Source organism: Vollenhovia emeryi, unplaced genomic scaffold, assembly GCF_000949405.1.
Source record: "Vollenhovia emeryi isolate VEMERY1.0 unplaced genomic scaffold, V.emery_V1.0 DF939155.1, whole genome shotgun sequence".
Lineage (NCBI taxonomy): Eukaryota > Metazoa > Arthropoda > Insecta > Hymenoptera > Formicidae > Vollenhovia > Vollenhovia emeryi.
In genome coordinates, this window is record NW_011967211.1 from 1,903,327 (window position 1) to 1,920,390 (window position 17,064).

The 17,064-nt window shown below is 45.5% G+C and overlaps 6 protein-coding genes across 8 annotated transcripts; 5 read left to right on the forward strand and 1 right to left on the reverse strand.

Moving 5' to 3' along the window:
• Nucleotides 1-134: 134 nt before the first annotated feature.
• On the reverse strand, nt 135-2,266 carry LOC105565195 (E3 ubiquitin-protein ligase parkin). The gene is made up of 8 exons (XM_012018189.1): nt 1,910-2,266; nt 1,642-1,849; nt 1,215-1,578; nt 946-1,147; nt 730-879; nt 534-659; nt 388-472; nt 135-317 (listed from the first exon to the last, which is right to left on the reverse strand). The coding sequence occupies exons 1-8, from the start codon at nt 2,165-2,167 to the stop codon at nt 208-210; spliced, it is 1,503 nt and encodes a 500-aa protein (XP_011873579.1). The 5' UTR covers nt 2,168-2,266; the 3' UTR covers nt 135-207.
• A 59-nt stretch (nt 2,267-2,325) lies between these two features.
• On the forward strand, nt 2,326-4,212 carry LOC105565194 (beta-parvin). The gene is made up of 5 exons (XM_012018188.1): nt 2,326-2,526; nt 2,684-2,947; nt 3,005-3,399; nt 3,464-3,707; nt 3,776-4,212. Exons 1-5 carry the CDS (start codon nt 2,409-2,411, stop codon nt 3,850-3,852), a joined length of 1,098 nt encoding a protein of 365 aa, XP_011873578.1. The 5' UTR covers nt 2,326-2,408; the 3' UTR covers nt 3,853-4,212.
• A 1,170-nt stretch (nt 4,213-5,382) lies between these two features.
• On the forward strand, nt 5,383-8,805 carry LOC105565196. Of its 2 annotated transcripts, none has more exons than XM_012018190.1 (8): nt 5,383-5,966; nt 6,051-6,153; nt 6,257-6,540; nt 6,623-6,870; nt 6,946-7,297; nt 7,416-7,595; nt 7,666-7,938; nt 8,030-8,805. In XM_012018190.1, exons 1-8 carry the CDS (start codon nt 5,406-5,408, stop codon nt 8,372-8,374), a joined length of 2,346 nt encoding a protein of 781 aa, XP_011873580.1. In that variant the 5' UTR covers nt 5,383-5,405; the 3' UTR covers nt 8,375-8,805. The 2 variants fall into 2 exon arrangements, with proteins under 2 accessions (XP_011873580.1, XP_011873581.1); XM_012018191.1 differs by having other exon boundaries at nt 7,416-7,592.
• Nucleotides 8,806-8,817: 12 nt separating this feature from the next.
• LOC105565198 (pyruvate dehydrogenase E1 component subunit alpha, mitochondrial-like) lies at nt 8,818-11,655 on the forward strand. Of its 2 annotated transcripts, XM_012018193.1 has the most exons (7): nt 8,818-8,928; nt 9,017-9,190; nt 9,275-9,493; nt 9,555-9,803; nt 9,864-10,109; nt 10,163-11,143; nt 11,586-11,655. In XM_012018193.1, the coding sequence occupies exons 1-6, from the start codon at nt 8,818-8,820 to the stop codon at nt 10,310-10,312; spliced, it is 1,149 nt and encodes a 382-aa protein (XP_011873583.1). In that variant the 3' UTR covers nt 10,313-11,143; nt 11,586-11,655. The 2 variants fall into 2 exon arrangements, with proteins under 2 accessions (XP_011873583.1, XP_011873584.1); XM_012018194.1 differs by having other exon boundaries at nt 8,851-9,185; nt 9,555-11,143.
• On the forward strand, nt 11,164-13,943 carry LOC105565197 (FK506-binding protein 5-like). Its single transcript, XM_012018192.1, has 4 exons — nt 11,164-11,645; nt 11,729-12,978; nt 13,056-13,349; nt 13,409-13,943. The coding sequence occupies exons 1-4, from the start codon at nt 11,567-11,569 to the stop codon at nt 13,850-13,852; spliced, it is 2,067 nt and encodes a 688-aa protein (XP_011873582.1). The 5' UTR covers nt 11,164-11,566; the 3' UTR covers nt 13,853-13,943.
• Nucleotides 13,944-14,175: 232 nt separating this feature from the next.
• On the forward strand, nt 14,176-16,387 carry LOC105565199 (zinc finger protein 616-like). The gene is made up of 4 exons (XM_012018195.1): nt 14,176-14,310; nt 14,382-14,541; nt 14,628-15,147; nt 15,219-16,387. Exons 3-4 carry the CDS (start codon nt 14,766-14,768, stop codon nt 15,689-15,691), a joined length of 855 nt encoding a protein of 284 aa, XP_011873585.1. The 5' UTR covers nt 14,176-14,310; nt 14,382-14,541; nt 14,628-14,765; the 3' UTR covers nt 15,692-16,387.
• The last annotated feature ends 677 nt before the right edge of the window (nt 16,388-17,064 follow it).

Sequence of the window (17,064 nt, forward strand, 5' to 3'; positions counted from 1 at the left end):
CCTCTCTCGTCACGCTCCGAACCCGCCATAACCCGCCATTCTCTTCAAGCGCCCTTCGCGCCAATTACTCCGATCCTAGGCCGTACAAGCGCGCCCCCTCTCTTTTACCGCTACTTTCGAATTTATTCTCTTGGTATCGTGTATAGGATATATATATTGTAGGATACATTTCTCATACTTTTCGCAAATATAAATAATACATAATCCTTATCCGAACCAATGGTTGCCCATGCATTCTCTGCTCCATTCCGTTTGACATACCCAGCACCAATGGTAGCTGCATCCCGCTCTTGTGCACACCATATGCATGCAACCTCCTGCAAAGAAAAATTTCTTACTTACAACAACCATTCAGATATATGTCCGATGAAAATCGTGCATCTTTACCGTCTCTCTCGGTAGGAGTTCTACACTTGGGGCAAGGCTTTGTAGATAGCTGTATCGCCTTTTTGCTAGCTTCTTCCCACTTGGCCTGTGAAAAATACATGTGACACCAATCAGCTACAAAACACTTGACATTCAATTCAACTCACCTCGTTAGCTCTGGCAGGATCTATGGAATAATTTCTTGAAGAAAAACCACTCGTAGACGTTTCGAGACTTTGCGATTCACATTCTCCCACGTGATATCCCTGCAGACAAATTCTGCAAAAAACATACTGGAAAAAGGGTCATTGATTGTGAGTCAATTGATCGCGTGATTAATAAATTGACAAAAACAACACTTACGCCACATCCACCGATGCATTGAATCTTTCGGCACTCTGCATCCTCCGCCGAAGGTGGTATAATACCCATCCCACAGTTTGGCCTTGGACACAAAAGGCCACCGGCACGCAAAACATGTTCCTCCGCGCCAAATCTCTGATATCTTTCATACTGTTGAGAAAAGATTTCCTACACCACCGAGGTAATTTCAGTGGACAAATATGAAATTACATTCACCTGTTCCGTGTTAAGAAGATGGAAATGATGAACTTGACGGATGAAAGAATTGGAGCAGCCAGCAGGGCAAGACAACGTGTAATATCCATCGGTAGTATCGAATTGAAATTGTCGCTCGTCTAAACGAACTGTACAGTATTCGCGAAAGCAATCGAGACAAGTCACATGACCAGCTTCGCACGGAAACACTAAGACGGTTTCCCTGTGTACAGAATATCAACGTTACTCTCGACACTCCTGAGATGTATCTCCTGAGTTCAGGTGCTTACCTGATATCCGTGCAAGCCAGACAAGGGATGTTCCTCAAGTTTGGCTTTACAAGATAAAGGGGCACAGCTTGGTCGTTCTCTCCTAAACTGGGATGCTGGGCGCATTTGAAGTAAAAGCGTGCGTAAGAGACTTGATTATCGGCCTCGTCGCTAGATGCGCTCGCAGTTACGGGACAAACGTCGCTCTCGCAATGTACCGTGATTCTTGTTGGTTGCAACACGTCTGGCCAGCATTGAGGATCTCTATCGACGGTTACAGCGCCGCTGCCGCACCTCGCACACTTGACTCTCAATTTACCTACCGTCACCTCCTTACAGGGAGCCGAACAGTATACGTAAAAATGTGCCCGATTCTCCTGCTGCACTGTCGACAGTAACAAGGCAAATGAATTCATTATTTAGACTAGGGAGTCGCACACTGCCTCACCTTTCGAGGACAAATTTCCTCGGTCCGACTCATCCAAGGATAAATCCATAAGTGTTTCGTTCATAGGCTTGCCACCACTGTCGTTGAAACTGGAGGCCTCTGACAGGGACTCCTCTATAGGACTCGCAGTACCCTTCATTTCATTCAGCATTTTACGCAGGGGCGTCCTTACCGCGTGCAAAGTGCTCTGTTGTCCCAAGTCGCACTCCTTAAACACATTAAATGCATCAATAGAAATAACTTGATCTAGTTTATCTAGGCCACTCACCTCTATTATCGTCGAATTGTGCAGCTCTTTACCCGCGAATATAATTTTAATATCTTCCGGTGCCATCCCCATCCGAGGCGCGACAATCTCCTTTAAATTCTTTATGTCGCACTTTGGATCTAATTCGACGGCAAGAGTGTTGCCCGTATTCGTTTTAATGTATATGCTTAGAGAGTTGGATATCTTTCGTTTGCTAGACCAAAATATTCGCAACATTCCGAGGAAGGCGCTTTTCACCAAATTAAACCAATAGCTCATTACTCGTGTCGTGTCTCGCCAAGATTCAAGTACGAGCTGCGAAGTAAACACGTGTTTCCATAGGCGCGCAGGTTATATATCAGGTTATATTAGGACGCGGAGCAACGTCAGACACGTCAGAGAAGCACGTGGCGAGCCATTTTGGTCAGCCAATTCCTCATTGGCCACTCTTTTCCTCGATGCATCCTCCTTCTAGTCAACCATCGTCGATGCCACAAGCATCTGCAAATAATTGATAATAATGGCGTCTCCTCGACCCAAGTCACCGCGAATCCCGGTTTCCAGCAAGAAAGAGGACAAGGAGGAAAGTTTCTGGGATAAAATCGGGACACTGGGACGGAAGAAACGTATCAAGGAAGGTACAACGTTTTACTTTCGTATCTTGTAGCGAGACTCGCACCAACTTGGTTACGTCACTTTCCGACGAAGCTCGTGTCCTTATATGGAGCGGGTGTTTGATAATTTAATTTTTCCCTCTTTATTTGACAAGTTGGGTAACAAAAATACATTTATTAGTGAAAGATGTACAAGAAGAAGGGAAATATGCCATCGATTCACCCGGGTATGCCGCTAATCCTGACATGCCACCAGAGGAATACGCTCTCGACGAGAACGAAGAACGTTCGATGATAGAGCCGAAATCCTTGGAAGATGCCAAGCTGCAAGAATTGATATTTGTCCTGATCGAATGGATCAACGACGAATTGGCCGATCAGCGAATTATCGTGAAAGATATCGTAGAGGATCTTTACGACGGACAAGTGCTACAGAAGCTTTTAGGTATGGATTAGCTCCCTTTACTCACTGCTCAACTTGTAAAGCAAAGTTTGGCCCTAGAAAAGCTGACTGGGGAGAAATTGGACGTGCCTGAAGTAACTCAATCCGAGGAAGGGCAGAAGCAGAAGCTCGCTGTTGTCTTGTCCGCTGCTAATCGTGTACTCGGTCGATATCCGCCTTACAAATGGAGCGTCGAATCTGTACACTCGAAAAATATCGTCGCTATTCTGCACCTGCTCGTCGGCCTAGCACGGCTCTTTCGTGCTCCCGTCAGATTGCCCGAGAGAGTTGCCGTACAAGTAGTCGTCGTGCGTAAAAAGGACGGCCAGCTGACACACAGAACAGTGAGGGAAGAGCTGACGACAACCTACGACGATTTGGGCATGCGTTGCGAGCGTGATGCATTTGACACACTTTTCGATCATGCACCCGACAAGTTGGCCGTTGTCAAGAAAGTAAGCTCTCATTCGATGGCCTTGCGTACAAAGCTCTTTTTCTCACATTGCTCACATTTTTCAGTCATTGGTAACGTTCGTCAATAAGCATTTGAGCAAGGTTCATTTGGAGGTGACAGATTTGGATACTCAATTCCACGATGGTGTCTTCTTGATTCTGCTGCTTGGTCTCTTGGAAGGTTTCTTCGTCCCGCTGGGTAGCTTTCATTTGACACCAAGGACCATTGACCAAAAAGTTCATAACGTTTCCTTTGCATTTGACATCATGCGAGACATTGGACTACCAAAGCCAAAAGCTCGTCCCGAAGGTTTGTATTGTCATTTCCAAATTAATTTTTCAAATCGTTAAATTCAACCTGCTCTTTTTCTCTTACAGACATCGTCAATCTGGATCTGAAATCTACGCTTCGCGTGTTGTATAATCTCTTTACCAAATACAAGGGGATAAATTAGTAAAATTCAATCAATTCAGCTTTTTAATGTTGCACAAATGTTGCCTTACTAAAGCCTTTTAATTATCCTAATCGAGCTGCCACTCGAGATCTGACTATTCGAGCTTTATTTTCTTCTTCCACCAAAGTCGTTGTCTTTATTTCAATTCGACAAATGAAAATGTACAAGAGAATGTGTACATACATACAGCTAGATTCACAGAGCGGAGAAGATTATGTTGTACTATTGTATATTAAGCTTTAAGTAACCTTAAGTGCCTTTATATATATCCAAAGGATAATATATTTTATACAACTCCTATTTATCGTACACCCTTTTCAATGGAATAATAATGTTTATTAATAAATGTGTCAACTATTATGGGTTTTCTCATTTGTGAAAAAGTCACGAATTTTGACGACACCTTTTTTTGATAACGTGAATATCAATCGTTTACTCGTTTGGAATTGTGTCAACGCGATCGTACCTGCCGGCGTCGTTCCGAGATGATCGATCGGGCACCTACGTGACAGCTGCCTATCTTTTGCCTTTCTTTTTGTCTGGTGAAAAGGAATATTCGGTCTCGTGCACGAGACCCAATTCGATGCGGCATCATCGAATATCGTCTATATAATATATGTGATAGTACATCGCGCCAGTGCAGATATATTCTTTCTCCGCCGCGTATTATTCTCTCTTGTATCGATTGTAACTTTGAAATCCGTTTGCGCGGATCTTCTTTCAACGCCAATTGTAAGAAGAGTGTTGAACGCATTCGTGCTATTATTTATCTAATTTAAAGCATACCCGTATGATTTCGATGCAACAATTATGCCGTGATAATTGACGACAAACTTGGCTTGGCAAGCAAACTGATGGACGGACAAGGAAAAAAGGTGTAGAGTTGATAGACTCGGTGATAAGGTAAAAGTAGTCGTTTCGTCCTCCGACAAGATGCAATTTCGCGGGATACGCTTTCGAAGCACGCGATGTCACGCAACCGACGACTCGGACGTCTTCAGTCTTGTTGCGAATTTTCGCTACGGTGGCCACGGGAGAGATTCGCGTGCATATTTAAAATGCGCTTCCGTCTGTGCCGTTACTTTTTGATTGACACGCTGTAATTGTCTTTCTCTCACAGCGTACTTGCCTCCACATTTAAAATTTAAACCTTCTTTAAAGCTCTCTGAAGCGCTTCAGTGTCCGGAGTCAGGAGTGAGGAGGACTCGCATTCGGGCGCTGCAAATGTCGACTAACGACCCGTCGGACCTGGCGATCCTGTCAGACGATGTCGAGATTGCCATTGATTCCGAGACTCGTAAAACTAACATATTCGCGCTCTACGCAAAGATATTCCGACTTCTTCTCACGGCGCAGATACCGAATTTCAGTCTTCTTAGCGAGGAGCTACGTAACAGAGAACTCGAAAAATTGATATTGCCAAGCGACGAGGAATGGCGTCACCGAGTCTATCACAGCCTCGTCGAGTTGCAAAGAGAAAGGGACGCCGAGGATAGAGGGTAAGTAAAATCCTTGTCTTTTCTTCTCTTTTACGCGACCACTTTTCTTTGAGGATGCAACATTCCAAACAACTCGATGAAAGATCCAAACGGCTGACTCGCAAGAATTCACAAGATTGGGAATGGCGTCCCAGGGAGAAGGGCCATCTCCCTATCAAAGGTAAAAGAGACGAGAGCCAGGATATCGTCGATTCCTCGATGGCTATATTGGGGAGTGCAGGCGGCTCGATGACGGAGGCTCGCGTCGAGCCAGGCTGGCGCATCAACGATATCCTCTTGGCGGCCAGAGTTTTGCAAAATACACGACCCTCGCCGAATTATGCCAACGAGGCCGAGATGAGACGCGTCTTTGGCCTGGTATACGACGTTCTCAGATGTGAGATGTATATGTACTATAATTCGCGAGCAACTTTTGCTCTTATTTTAATAAGAAATAAATATACAGATAAAAATATCTTGAATCGTACTCTCGAGGACGGTGGGTTTTGGTATCGAAACGGTGCTCTGAAACTACGAGAACGGGTAGTCTGGTTGTTACTGTACGATATGCAGGGAAGAAAGTTTGCTCGCCGACGTGCTGGGAGCGCAACCGAGACTCGAGAGAAGATATTCGAGGTTTCTTGCAATTCCTTCTCGCTGCTATTTGCATGCGCGAGTGTTGAGAGTTTTATATACTACAATTTTTCCGTGCTGTTTCAGAGGGTCGGATTAAAAGACATCGAGGATGCTCTTTTGAAAGCAAAGACGCATCTGGCAGCAAGCATCTCGCGTCTTCGTATCGGCGGTTCGGCACTCAATCTTGGTTATATCTCATTTTTAATTGCAATCTCTGAGACGAGCTAGCGCATAGTTTGCTCAACAAAGAACAACATTTGTAAAAACATACATATATCTCTTGTATCCAGACCAACTTCTTCCGGCGCATCTGCGTATCGCGGAAGGAATAAGCTGGGCCGACAAAGGCGCGATTGCCTCCGGATGGATCAACACCATCAAGGTATTGACTAAAAGTCAATTCGTCCAGGATATGTCAAAGCTAAACCTCCAACTTTGTGAGGAAGCGGCGGAGCTCTACGACAACAAGTATGTCTTTGATCCAATTTGCCCAAAGATGATTAATTTGCATGATAAGGCGAGAGAGAAACTCGCCATGTCCGATTTGGCTCGCGATCACCGATTCATCTTTCTGGTAGATATATAAATTCTCATTTACTTGAAATTAATAACAACATATCAAAGAGAGAAAAATGTATTATTTTCTTTCAACTTAGGAAAGATCTTTGTGTCTCGGAGCGGCTACGTTGGCGCAAGCGATACGTGTCGCGCGTCTTTGCGGCCCCGTAATTCTCACGCACTCGATCGCCCCTCGTCACACGGGCTATTTGGCGGGACTCTTGGCTGACATCGAAGATGCCGGCAGACTCTTGGCTTTCGGTGCTGGAGATGGTCGTTGCGAACACGAAGCATACCTCACGACCTTGGGCGTCACTCTGCAGCAATGTAGAATCTTTTCAGAAAAGTAATACGAAAGACGGATTTGTGTTGCACAATTACTATTAGTATTCGAATGATCTGTTGCTGCTGCTTTGGTTAGATATATCGCGCCACCACCGTCCGTCGAATTGGAAAGAGCGACTGTCGTTCTAGCGACCCCCCCGTGCAGCTACACCGGCGTCCGGGACGTTGTCGATCTTGCTGTTGCTCGCGGTGGCGATACTAATTTGTTAGAATCGTTGACTAGCGATACAGCGGGTGAGATCAAACAGCCTCGCGCTCTTTTGGCCGAACAATTTTCCACGCTCAAGTACGCACTAACCAGGCCAAATATACAGTTTCTAATATACGAGGTACATACCATCTTACCATCCGAAACTACGGAAATGATTCGACAGGTTGTTGAATACGCCAATCGATTAGCCACGGAGAAATACATTCGCGAGCATCCCGTGAGTGGTATCTTATGTGTATATATCTACATAATCGAGTTTACACCTTAAAAATTGCTCCATGTTAAAAAACGCACGCACAAGTGTGACAATTCAAAAATAGTATGTTGCCTCGCAGCCAAAGAGAAAGACTCTACTCAAAGATACTAGCGGAAAGATGTCAAAGATGGCGACCAAAAGTGATAGGCAAGAAGAATCGCGGGAACATTGGGAGGAACGGGCGCAAGACGAACAAATGTTTGTGTGCAAACAGGAGGACGAGGAAGATGAAAAGTTGTTAGATACGACCGACGTTGTTGTAAGATCTCATTCAACGTATCGCAATCGTAATTGACTAGGTGGACTAATACTAGTTAAATTATTGTCAGATCCCCGACAGCGATTTGTTCGAAGTAGGGACTATCGATGACATTTACGGCGAGAATAACCAACGCGTGTTAGATCCAGGCTGTTTCATCGCGATAATTAAACGAAAGGAAATGATGCAGTTTGATTCGCTTTTCATGATCAAAGTGGCAGAAGCGAAAGGTCTGTTTGGCGATCCCGACAAGGAGCGACAGACAAAGCAAAAAACCGAAATGCCTGCGGCGGCGATACGTCAGTCGTCGCGAATCAATCGCAGAGGTTGCAAGCGTGTTAAAGTATGTCAAAGTTGTATCTATCGGATCCTATAATTGATGTGAAACATAAAGATATAATTGATTTTATTTGCCCTCTATTTCGAATGCGCAGGTCGAGATAGATCGCTTAGCAGCGCCTACTCATGCTTGGATGTTGCGAGCTACGAATAAGCGTCAGTTGTGCCCTCGTCACAGCCGACGCATCGTTCGCGATGAGAAGTTACTAACGATGCAAGTACGTGAAACTCGAAAGCGAGATGCGCGTCGATGGTGGCGGGATGCAATCGCCTTTCTCACCGATTCGGAAAGACGCCGAGACACTTGCGCTTTCCAGTTTTATGCGACACGTTCCGACCCCTTTACACAAAAACCACTATATCCTTCTCACGAGAAGAAGATGGCATTGTCGAGATGCTACCGCCGTTTTCGACGGCAAAATTTAGCGGTCGATTCCTAAACTCCTATCTAGAATTCAATTTAATTATACATATAAATAGTTTTAATACTCTCTGGCGATTATTGTCATACGAATCGAATTGACGTGTTGGTTCATAGAGAGTATCGTAGACTTTGAATTTTCGTAGCAAGAGATGTACAAGTGTAAATTGAAATTATTTTTGACTCATCGCTGTAGGATGATTAAAATATAGGTTTGACTTTTTTACTTTTGTTTTACTACTTGAGATTGTCACTTTGCGATCAATCGTGTCGATTAATTCGATAGTCGCCAGCTGCGGTTACCTCGGGTTGCTGTTATCTGCAACGTTTTCAAACGCGATAAAATAAACTTTTTATTCGCGCTATAAAATAGTAAATAATAGAGAAATAGCAGTAAAATGTGCTGACGATAGGAAATTGATCGGTTAATGTTAACATTGAGAAAATTCGAATATCTCAAGCATGTATTCAATATGGACAAAGTCAGGATTATCGTGGCGTTGCGGCGTGACAATGCGATACAATTGGTTATCGCATAATCGCAATATTACTAAAGAAGCAGTCATGGAATCGGTACGTGATTTGCAATATTTGAATCTGAAATGTTCTCTCTTTTCCTTCTTCTTCCTTCTCTGTCATTATAAGTGAAACTTTTTCTCAGACATACGAGCTGTATCGTCTCGATAAAGGGCCACTCGAAAAATCGACTTTAAACGTGGAAGACGCTACATACGCGCTCAAGATAATGAACTCTATACGTCGGATGGAAAATAAGGCCGCAGAGTTGTACAGACAGCGGCTCATCAATGGCTTCTTACACTTGTACGCTGGTCAGGTGGATGAGAGATAGTCTAGATAGCAAAGCGATATATGTGCGTGCGAATGAAATTGCGAATGAAATTGCGAATTTGTGCCGTAGGAAGCTATAGCTATAGGTCTGAAAATGGCTCTGGCTGAACGAGACACCGTCATCACGGCGTACAGATGCCACGGTATAGCCGTGGTGTTCGGTGTCCCGATTCGCTCGATTCTCGCGGAACTCCTGGGTCGTAAAACAGGCGCGGCCAAGGGTAAGGGTGGCTCGATGCACATGTACGCCCCGCAATTCTACGGTGGCGACGGTATCGTCGGTGGACAGGTCGGTGCACGTGTTGTCTACTTGTCTACGTTAACCTTTAGTGAGCTTGCTTTACGACTAGGTACCTATTGGCACCGGTATAGCCCTGGCCCACAAATACAATGGCACAGGCGCTGTATCCTTTACGTTGTACGGTGACGGTGCAGCCTCGCAGGGTCAAGTCCACGAAGCTTGGAACATGGCAAAGCTGTGGAATCTACCGGTGGTCTACATCTGCGAAAATAATAAGTACGGGATGGGTACGGCCGTACATCGACATTCCGCCAACTCTCGGCTTTATACGCGCGGAGATCTCATACCGGGAATAAAGGTAGATGCGCGTATGCCTCTACTCCGTTCTTTCATTAATGTAATCTCGCTTGTTACACAGGTCGATGGGATGAAGATCGCGGATGTGCGAGAAGCCTTACGCTTTGGTAGAGATTACGCGCTGAGAAACGGCCCGATTGTACTGGAGATGGTAACTTATCGTTATTTCGGACACAGTATGAGCGATCCCGGTCACTCGTATCGTACCAGAGAAGAAATTAAAGCTGTGCAAACCGAGCAAGATCCAATCGTGTTACTTACCAAGCTCGTCATAGAGAAGGGCCTTATGACTGAAAAAGACGTCGAGGTCGGTATAACTCTCGTATCAATTATTGCAAGTGACATTTCTATTATGTTCAGAATCTACGGATGTCAGCCTACAAACAAGTCGATCAGGAAGTGGAGCAAGCCAAGGCCGATCAGTGGCCAGAAATGTCGGAAATCTCGAGCGACGTTTATGTCAAGCCGTTAGAGAAAGTCCGCGGTAAAGTCCCTTGGGAATTACATTGAAAGCCGATATAAAACGACGATTAAAGTAATTACCTTAGACTGTATAAAGTTATCAATTGCACCGCTACATAAAATTGAATTCTCTTATACATATGTACTTTTGATCACGTTATTTGATAAGTGGAGAGGCAATCTAAAACTAATTGATGAAATTATCAAGCTATCAAGAATTGAGATACAAGATGGAAAAGCATCCGTGTTATCCTCTTCTAGATCTTTGTCGAATAAGATTATGTTACGCACGTTATGCGAGAATTCTCTCCATTTTTATTAATAAACACACAAGTTACCTTTGGTCAACAATGTTTTTCTACTTGCGACGCGACGAAAGTGCAGTCGATTTTTCACAAAGCTTTAAACTAGTATTTAAATCATTGAGCGGATTCTAGTCGAGTTGAAAACGAGATATTGGGAGATTGAGTGAGTCTCGCCGAGAGAAACGATCAATTAAAGCTGGTTTTAAACGACGTTTCAAATGAGAGCGAAAGGGCAGTGGAGAGATGGACACACGGGCTCGATGAATGAGTCAGAAGGCGAAAGAGGCGTAGCAGAGGAGAGGAGAGGCGCGGCACGGCGGAGCCAACGCGAATGCGGAGACAAGGCTGCACCGACGTCTCTGCGGGAGTCGCCTTACGTCGCTCGCATGTGTCACGTCGCGCTAATTGAATTCTAACGAGACGACAGTCGCTCGACGATACATGGCGATATCGCATCCGACGGTCACCTTTACCTGTCTGCCGACGTTCCTTTCATTTTAACCGCGCAGACACGCAGCCGGCTCAGCGAATCTCTTTGACTCGCGCAGTCTCGAGGAACCAGCTCGAATCTGCAGCAAGTACCACATTTTTTTGTTTTTTCGCAAATATTCTTTTTCGCACCCGTAGATTACATTTCTCTCTCTCTCGACAAAGCTTGAGATTTAATGAAGGTTTAACAAATGAGACGACGTCCTTCTCGAGCGAAAACTAGGGGCGGTGGTTCGGACAAACGAAAGGTCAATCGTTCCAAGTTAATAAAGTCGACAAACACTCTCGTGTCGTCGAGAAATTCTTCGCCCGATTACGTTTACAATCGCGCGCGTAAAATTATATTGAGAATGATAGATTGCTTATATATATACGAGTGAAAATTGAAAGCGTCAACGATAAAGCGTTATCTGCAATGGCTATATCTCGCGGTACATCCTGTAGGAACTAACAAGGATACCGTCACTCGCGTTGATATCACCACTGCTATAGAATAGATATTTTTTCGATGGAAAATTTACTTTCAGGCTTGTCCAGGTACGACAACAATATGGAAATGGATATCAAGGTGAATGATATATTGCGAGGTATGTATATATTTCTGCAATGGAATGGACATTCTCTCGCGAATCTGGCGTATCGGCAGAAAACGATCCGATTGAATTGACAGAAGTGATAGCGTTTCTGGAATGCCTTCGCGACGCGCAGCTTCCGCTCACGCTCGAGAGCCTGCGGGAGAAGCTGTTGGTACGGTCGAAAAACACCCTGATGGCTCGACCGTCGTCCCCGGAGCCGTACTTGGACATGAAGTCAGGCCCGAGAAGCCTATTACTGACGAGGAGCCAAGCCGATTCGGAGGAATACGTAGGAATGGAAGAGTCTCAGAGGCATTCTCGCGCGCACACCCACCAGGATTACTACGAGACCTTCGGAAACGAGAACCAGCCGGCGAGCGCGTCGGGCATCGGGAACGATCGTCCCGAGGGAAACGAGGAGGAGCAGATGCTGATCGGGATTTACAAGAATCTATCGGCGACGCAAGTAAGAAGCAAGTGCTACAAATGCGGTTCGCTCTACAGGAAGGAAGGCAAGAAATTATTTTTATCTGAAAGTCGTGCCTGCTGGATGGCACTGGTTGGCTCGCATCTGCTCATCTATCGAAGCGACCGGCACAATCGTCCGTACGCGATCTATCCGATTCGGGGTTACATGGCCCGTGCGGCGCCGAATATCATCCCTCGTGACCGACGAAAGAGCGAATCGGCCTTTGAGATGTACCGCCCTGGAAACGAAACGTTGCAGTTTATCGCGAGGGGGCCCAAGGACATGGAGCAGTGGATAGCCAAGATCTCCGACGTGGGATGCGAGATGGGGAGCGTAGGGAGCAAGAAAGAGCAAGACTGCGAGGACGAGAGGCCGAAGAGGCATGCTATCACCACTGTCGAATCCTCGGTCGACGAGTCAAAGGCCGAGTCGGCGAGTAAGGAGGGCAAAGTCGGGCAAAGAAGAGCCACAGGCGGAAAAGCACCTCCACTACCGGCCCGAATACCACGGAGGCTGCCCTCTTTGCCTCCCGCGGACCCTCGCGCGAGGCTCGACGACGACGACGACGGCGACGACGACGATATCTATCACAGAATCGAAGACTTGAGAAACGGAGACTTGAAGACGCGTTATCAAAATATGGTATTGTCGAAAAAACAGCGGGCTGACGCTGCGGCCGATCAGAGGCAGCAGGAAGAGGAGGAGGCTTACGACGACGTTGCGCCTAAGAAACGGAACGAGAGAAACGAGAAGACGGAAGGGCAGGAGGATGTCGTTGCGAGAGACGCGACGTCGTTTCAACAGACGTACGACGATATCGGTACACTTTCGCGAATCGATGGCGAGGCAGGAGAAGAGTTTTACGACGACGTGCAAGTAAGCTTTTTACCTACTTTACCTTTAACTTTCCCTTCAGATTACAAGTTTAGCACGTTTCCGTTTGTTTGGCACAGAACTTGATTCCAAACAGAAGATTCGCCAAAGATGACGTCAAGGATCAGATCGAAACGAGCAAGCTTGAGAAAAAGTCCTTTCTGGATAGAGTTTTGAGTAGAAGAGACTCTCCCGAGAAATCGGGCAAGAGGCAGCGCCACAAGGGCAAGGTCGATAACGACGACGCGTCCGATTTGGAATTGCCCGAGTATAATTGTCTGCCACCACCTAGGCCAATTTACCAAGTCAAACTGTCCGAGCAGACTCAAGAGTTTTACGACGACGTTCAAGAACGACGTGATAAAGACGATCAGGTAATACCCACGTCGCGTCACGTATAACAATTGTGCAATAATTCTCCGTCTTTCGATAGCAAATCATCTCACCGTTGGATACATGCTGTAACTCGGAAACGGAGGCCAACCGAGACGAGCTGGAGCATTATCAGTTACCAAGGAGCGACTCGTGCGTTTGCGACGCTACGGAGGTGGAGCAGGACGAGCAATTGTACGACGACATAGCATTGTGGGCCGACTTTACGGCGCGACAAAGAGACGTTCTCGAAAAGAGGGACAAGAAGACTTGGAATCGATTTGCTGCAAACAGAAAGTCACGAGTCACGAGCGATTTAAACAACGACGACGTCGGCGGGGCCGACGAGACCGAGGATTCGCCCGAGAGTAATGGGGCGGTGAAAAGGAACACTTTTCAAAAGTTGATCAGCAGAATGGAAAATTCTCTCGCCAAGGTTTCCGCGAGAAGCCCCTCTTCGCTGTCGGCGGGCAAGCCAAATGTGTCGTCGAGCTCCCAAGTATAGCTCTTATTACATCTGTTACCTACCTAGACTAATTGTAACGCAAATGCCATTTGTAAACGCAACCGAATAAAATGGAAGAAATTAAATCCTATCCGTATTATCCGTAACGCCCCGTGTCAAGTTGTGAACCAGCTGCAGTGCGTGGTGCCGTGGTCACTGGACTCACTGGTCAGTGGTGTCTGTGGTGTGGTACGTACACACATACATACATAGGCGCGCGTTCCAAAACTCTGCTCGGGCGATCTCATAGAATCGGGGCAACGGTACGTGTGTCAACGAGCGAATATGTCGCTTGCCATTTCGAAGTGAGTCCGGAGTAAGGTTTTAGAACGCAGCAGCTGACAGCAGCTGATGCGTAAAGATGGCCGGTACAACGACAAACGACACGAGCGGATAAGCTCGTTTCATGTCGCATCACCGAGTCATCTGGAGTCATCTGGAGTCGTCTAGCGTCGCTAGTGCGTATCGTAATGAGAAAGTGACAACGTTAGATTAGAATTGTAATTGGACTCGTTTTCTATCACCATAGGCAATCTCTGATCTCGCCCAAGCCGGCGCCGGCTCGACAATGTCGGGACGTTCGTTTCGCATCGTTCGGAGGAGCATCGGAAAAGGGACGAGATGAGCCTGGTAGTGGAGACAACGACGGCGGCGGCGATTACTTTTTCTACAATGATACTGGCCTTGCCGTAAGACACACAATGCAGATGTTGAATATCTACGTGACAGCTCTAATATCTTGCCTTTTTTTTCTCTCCCTTTCTTTTTCTTCAAGGCGACACTGCAGATGTTGCAGATGTTGCAGATATTGCAGATACTGCAGATACTGCTGTAGACACCACAGACGTCGTACGCACCGTCGCGATTGAGTGCAGTCGACACCTTCTCCGAGACCGAGTTCAGTGGCGGTACAATGGCTTACGACTCGCGCAACGTAGCCAAGTACGCACCAAACGCTCCGCAGCGGCCCACTGGATACGCTTACTCCGGCCCTCCGTCGCAGCATTTCCAACAAACCGACGAAAATCGGAACGAGAGCAATCTACGTGGCAGCAAAGAGCTCTGTCCGCAACAGTCGTCCGGCACGCAGACCGTGCAAAAAGTGGATGCCGCGACCATGACGGACCCTCTGCAAATTGATTTTAGGCTCACCTCCGAATACCTGGCGCGTTGCTCCAGTACGTTAGGTTTACCGTACGTCGCCAAGTATGAGGATTGCGGCAGCAATTCCACGACCATGTGTCCAGAAGTCAGGCCAAAACTTGAATTTGAAATCGAGCCACAGCACATTAATGGTGAGTTACTCTTATTGTTGGTAAAAATGGCGCTGTCTCGACATTAACACGTTATTCTTTGCCCGCGCAAGGTATCTTGGTTTACCATTGCCCCGAGTGCGCGTACAGATTTGACGATCGGGAGACGCTTCACGAACATCTAGAGGATCATAAGCAAAGACCGCACATCTGTGATATTTGTGGGGCGAGCTTGAAGCGGAAGGAACATTTGGATCGTCACAAGCAAGGCCACAACAAGGACAGACCGTATCAGTGTAACATGTGTTGTAAGGCGTTCAAACGTAACGAACACTTGGCGCGCCACATGATCACTCACTCGGGTAGCAAAAATCAAATCTGTACCGAGTGTGGTAAAGCTTTCTACAGAAAAGACCATTTGAAGAAACATTTGCAAAGTCACAACGGTGCTCGAGGCAAACATTCGAGTATTTCGCTAAGCAACCCCAACGATCAGCAGCCGAGCGACCAAGGACTGACAATGAGTAGTTTCGCTATGATGATGAGGCAGTCTGGGCCTCCTCCACTTTCAATTCTACGTACATAGTTATTACGCCTATACTATAATTACCTGCATCCATTCTTATATCCTTGTCTATCAAGCAGAAAAACTTTACTTTTACCTATTCTTAGTGATTTCTCATTTCCCTCTATTACCTGTAATGAGCTTTCTGCGAAACATACCTATTGGCAAAATGTGGGCATCCAAGATAACTTCTTGTTAATATAACCCACGTTCCTAACCAAGTATATCTTATTGCTACATATTTTGTCAACAGGTAGACAAGATTATGATAATGTTATCCATTTTCTAATATCCTTTATAATACACTATACGTGTAGCAAGTTGTCTATATCGTGAGAATGTACCTGTTGGGAGGGAAGGGATTTTTCTTTAAGCTTCAACAAGTCGACATCAAAATTCATTTCGCCCTTTACTCTTGAAAGAAATGCCCTTCTTTTCGGAGAAACTTTGAGAGAAAAAACAAGTATCATCAGTTTCGCTTCCACCAAGCTACTACACTCTTATAAACAGAATCGAGTTGGACATTTTATCCTTACTGCTGTTTCTTGCCATTATTTGCGTTCCCTCGAGAGATCAATTCGCAAACTAGACATCATCACACGAGACAATAGAAATCAATCGAGAAACACGTTAAATTCCTTCTGTCCCAAGCGGAGAAGACAGGATGACGCCAATACAATTTGGTAGCAACGCAATAAAGTGTCGTTTCTAAAAGTTCTCGACTTTGTTATCTCTTCTCCTCGATCACCGAAGGCATATCACATTGTAACAATGTTTCCAATGTCGTATAACTACAAATCTTTGATTAATAAGAGAATCTATAGAGCACTCTGTAGCGAAGAAAGGAAATATCATCCGTGTGAATTTATTGCTGTCAAATTATCGAAAAATATTTCAGAAATATGTGAAAAAGGTTTATTCGTTTGTACTATTGTTTCAAATAATGTCACTATCAAACTTTTGGCAAATCTTGTATAGTGACCCTGTCGCTTCGTCAGACAGTGTCAATTTCCAACATTGGTAAACATACGTGTCATTATGGGGTTTCATATACATCAAATTTGTATGAAAATTCCTGGTACTTTATTGGCATTTTCTTATTATATCGTTAGTTGCGCTCTTGTACATTCATATACGCACGCACAGACACAGGCGTATGTACGAAATAAGAGAGCAGAATTTTAAACCCTGCTAAAAAGGAAATGATAGCATTTTGTCATTAACGCAATAATTATAATTGAATTAATAAATGATTATTATATAAAAATATCATTTATATAATTCACAGAGTCAGTGGAAATGCAAGACGCATGTTTTATCGTCTCTCGCGCGCAAAACTAGAAAAAATAGAAAGCGACATAGGATAGAAGGGGGGGGGGGAGAGAGAGAGAGAG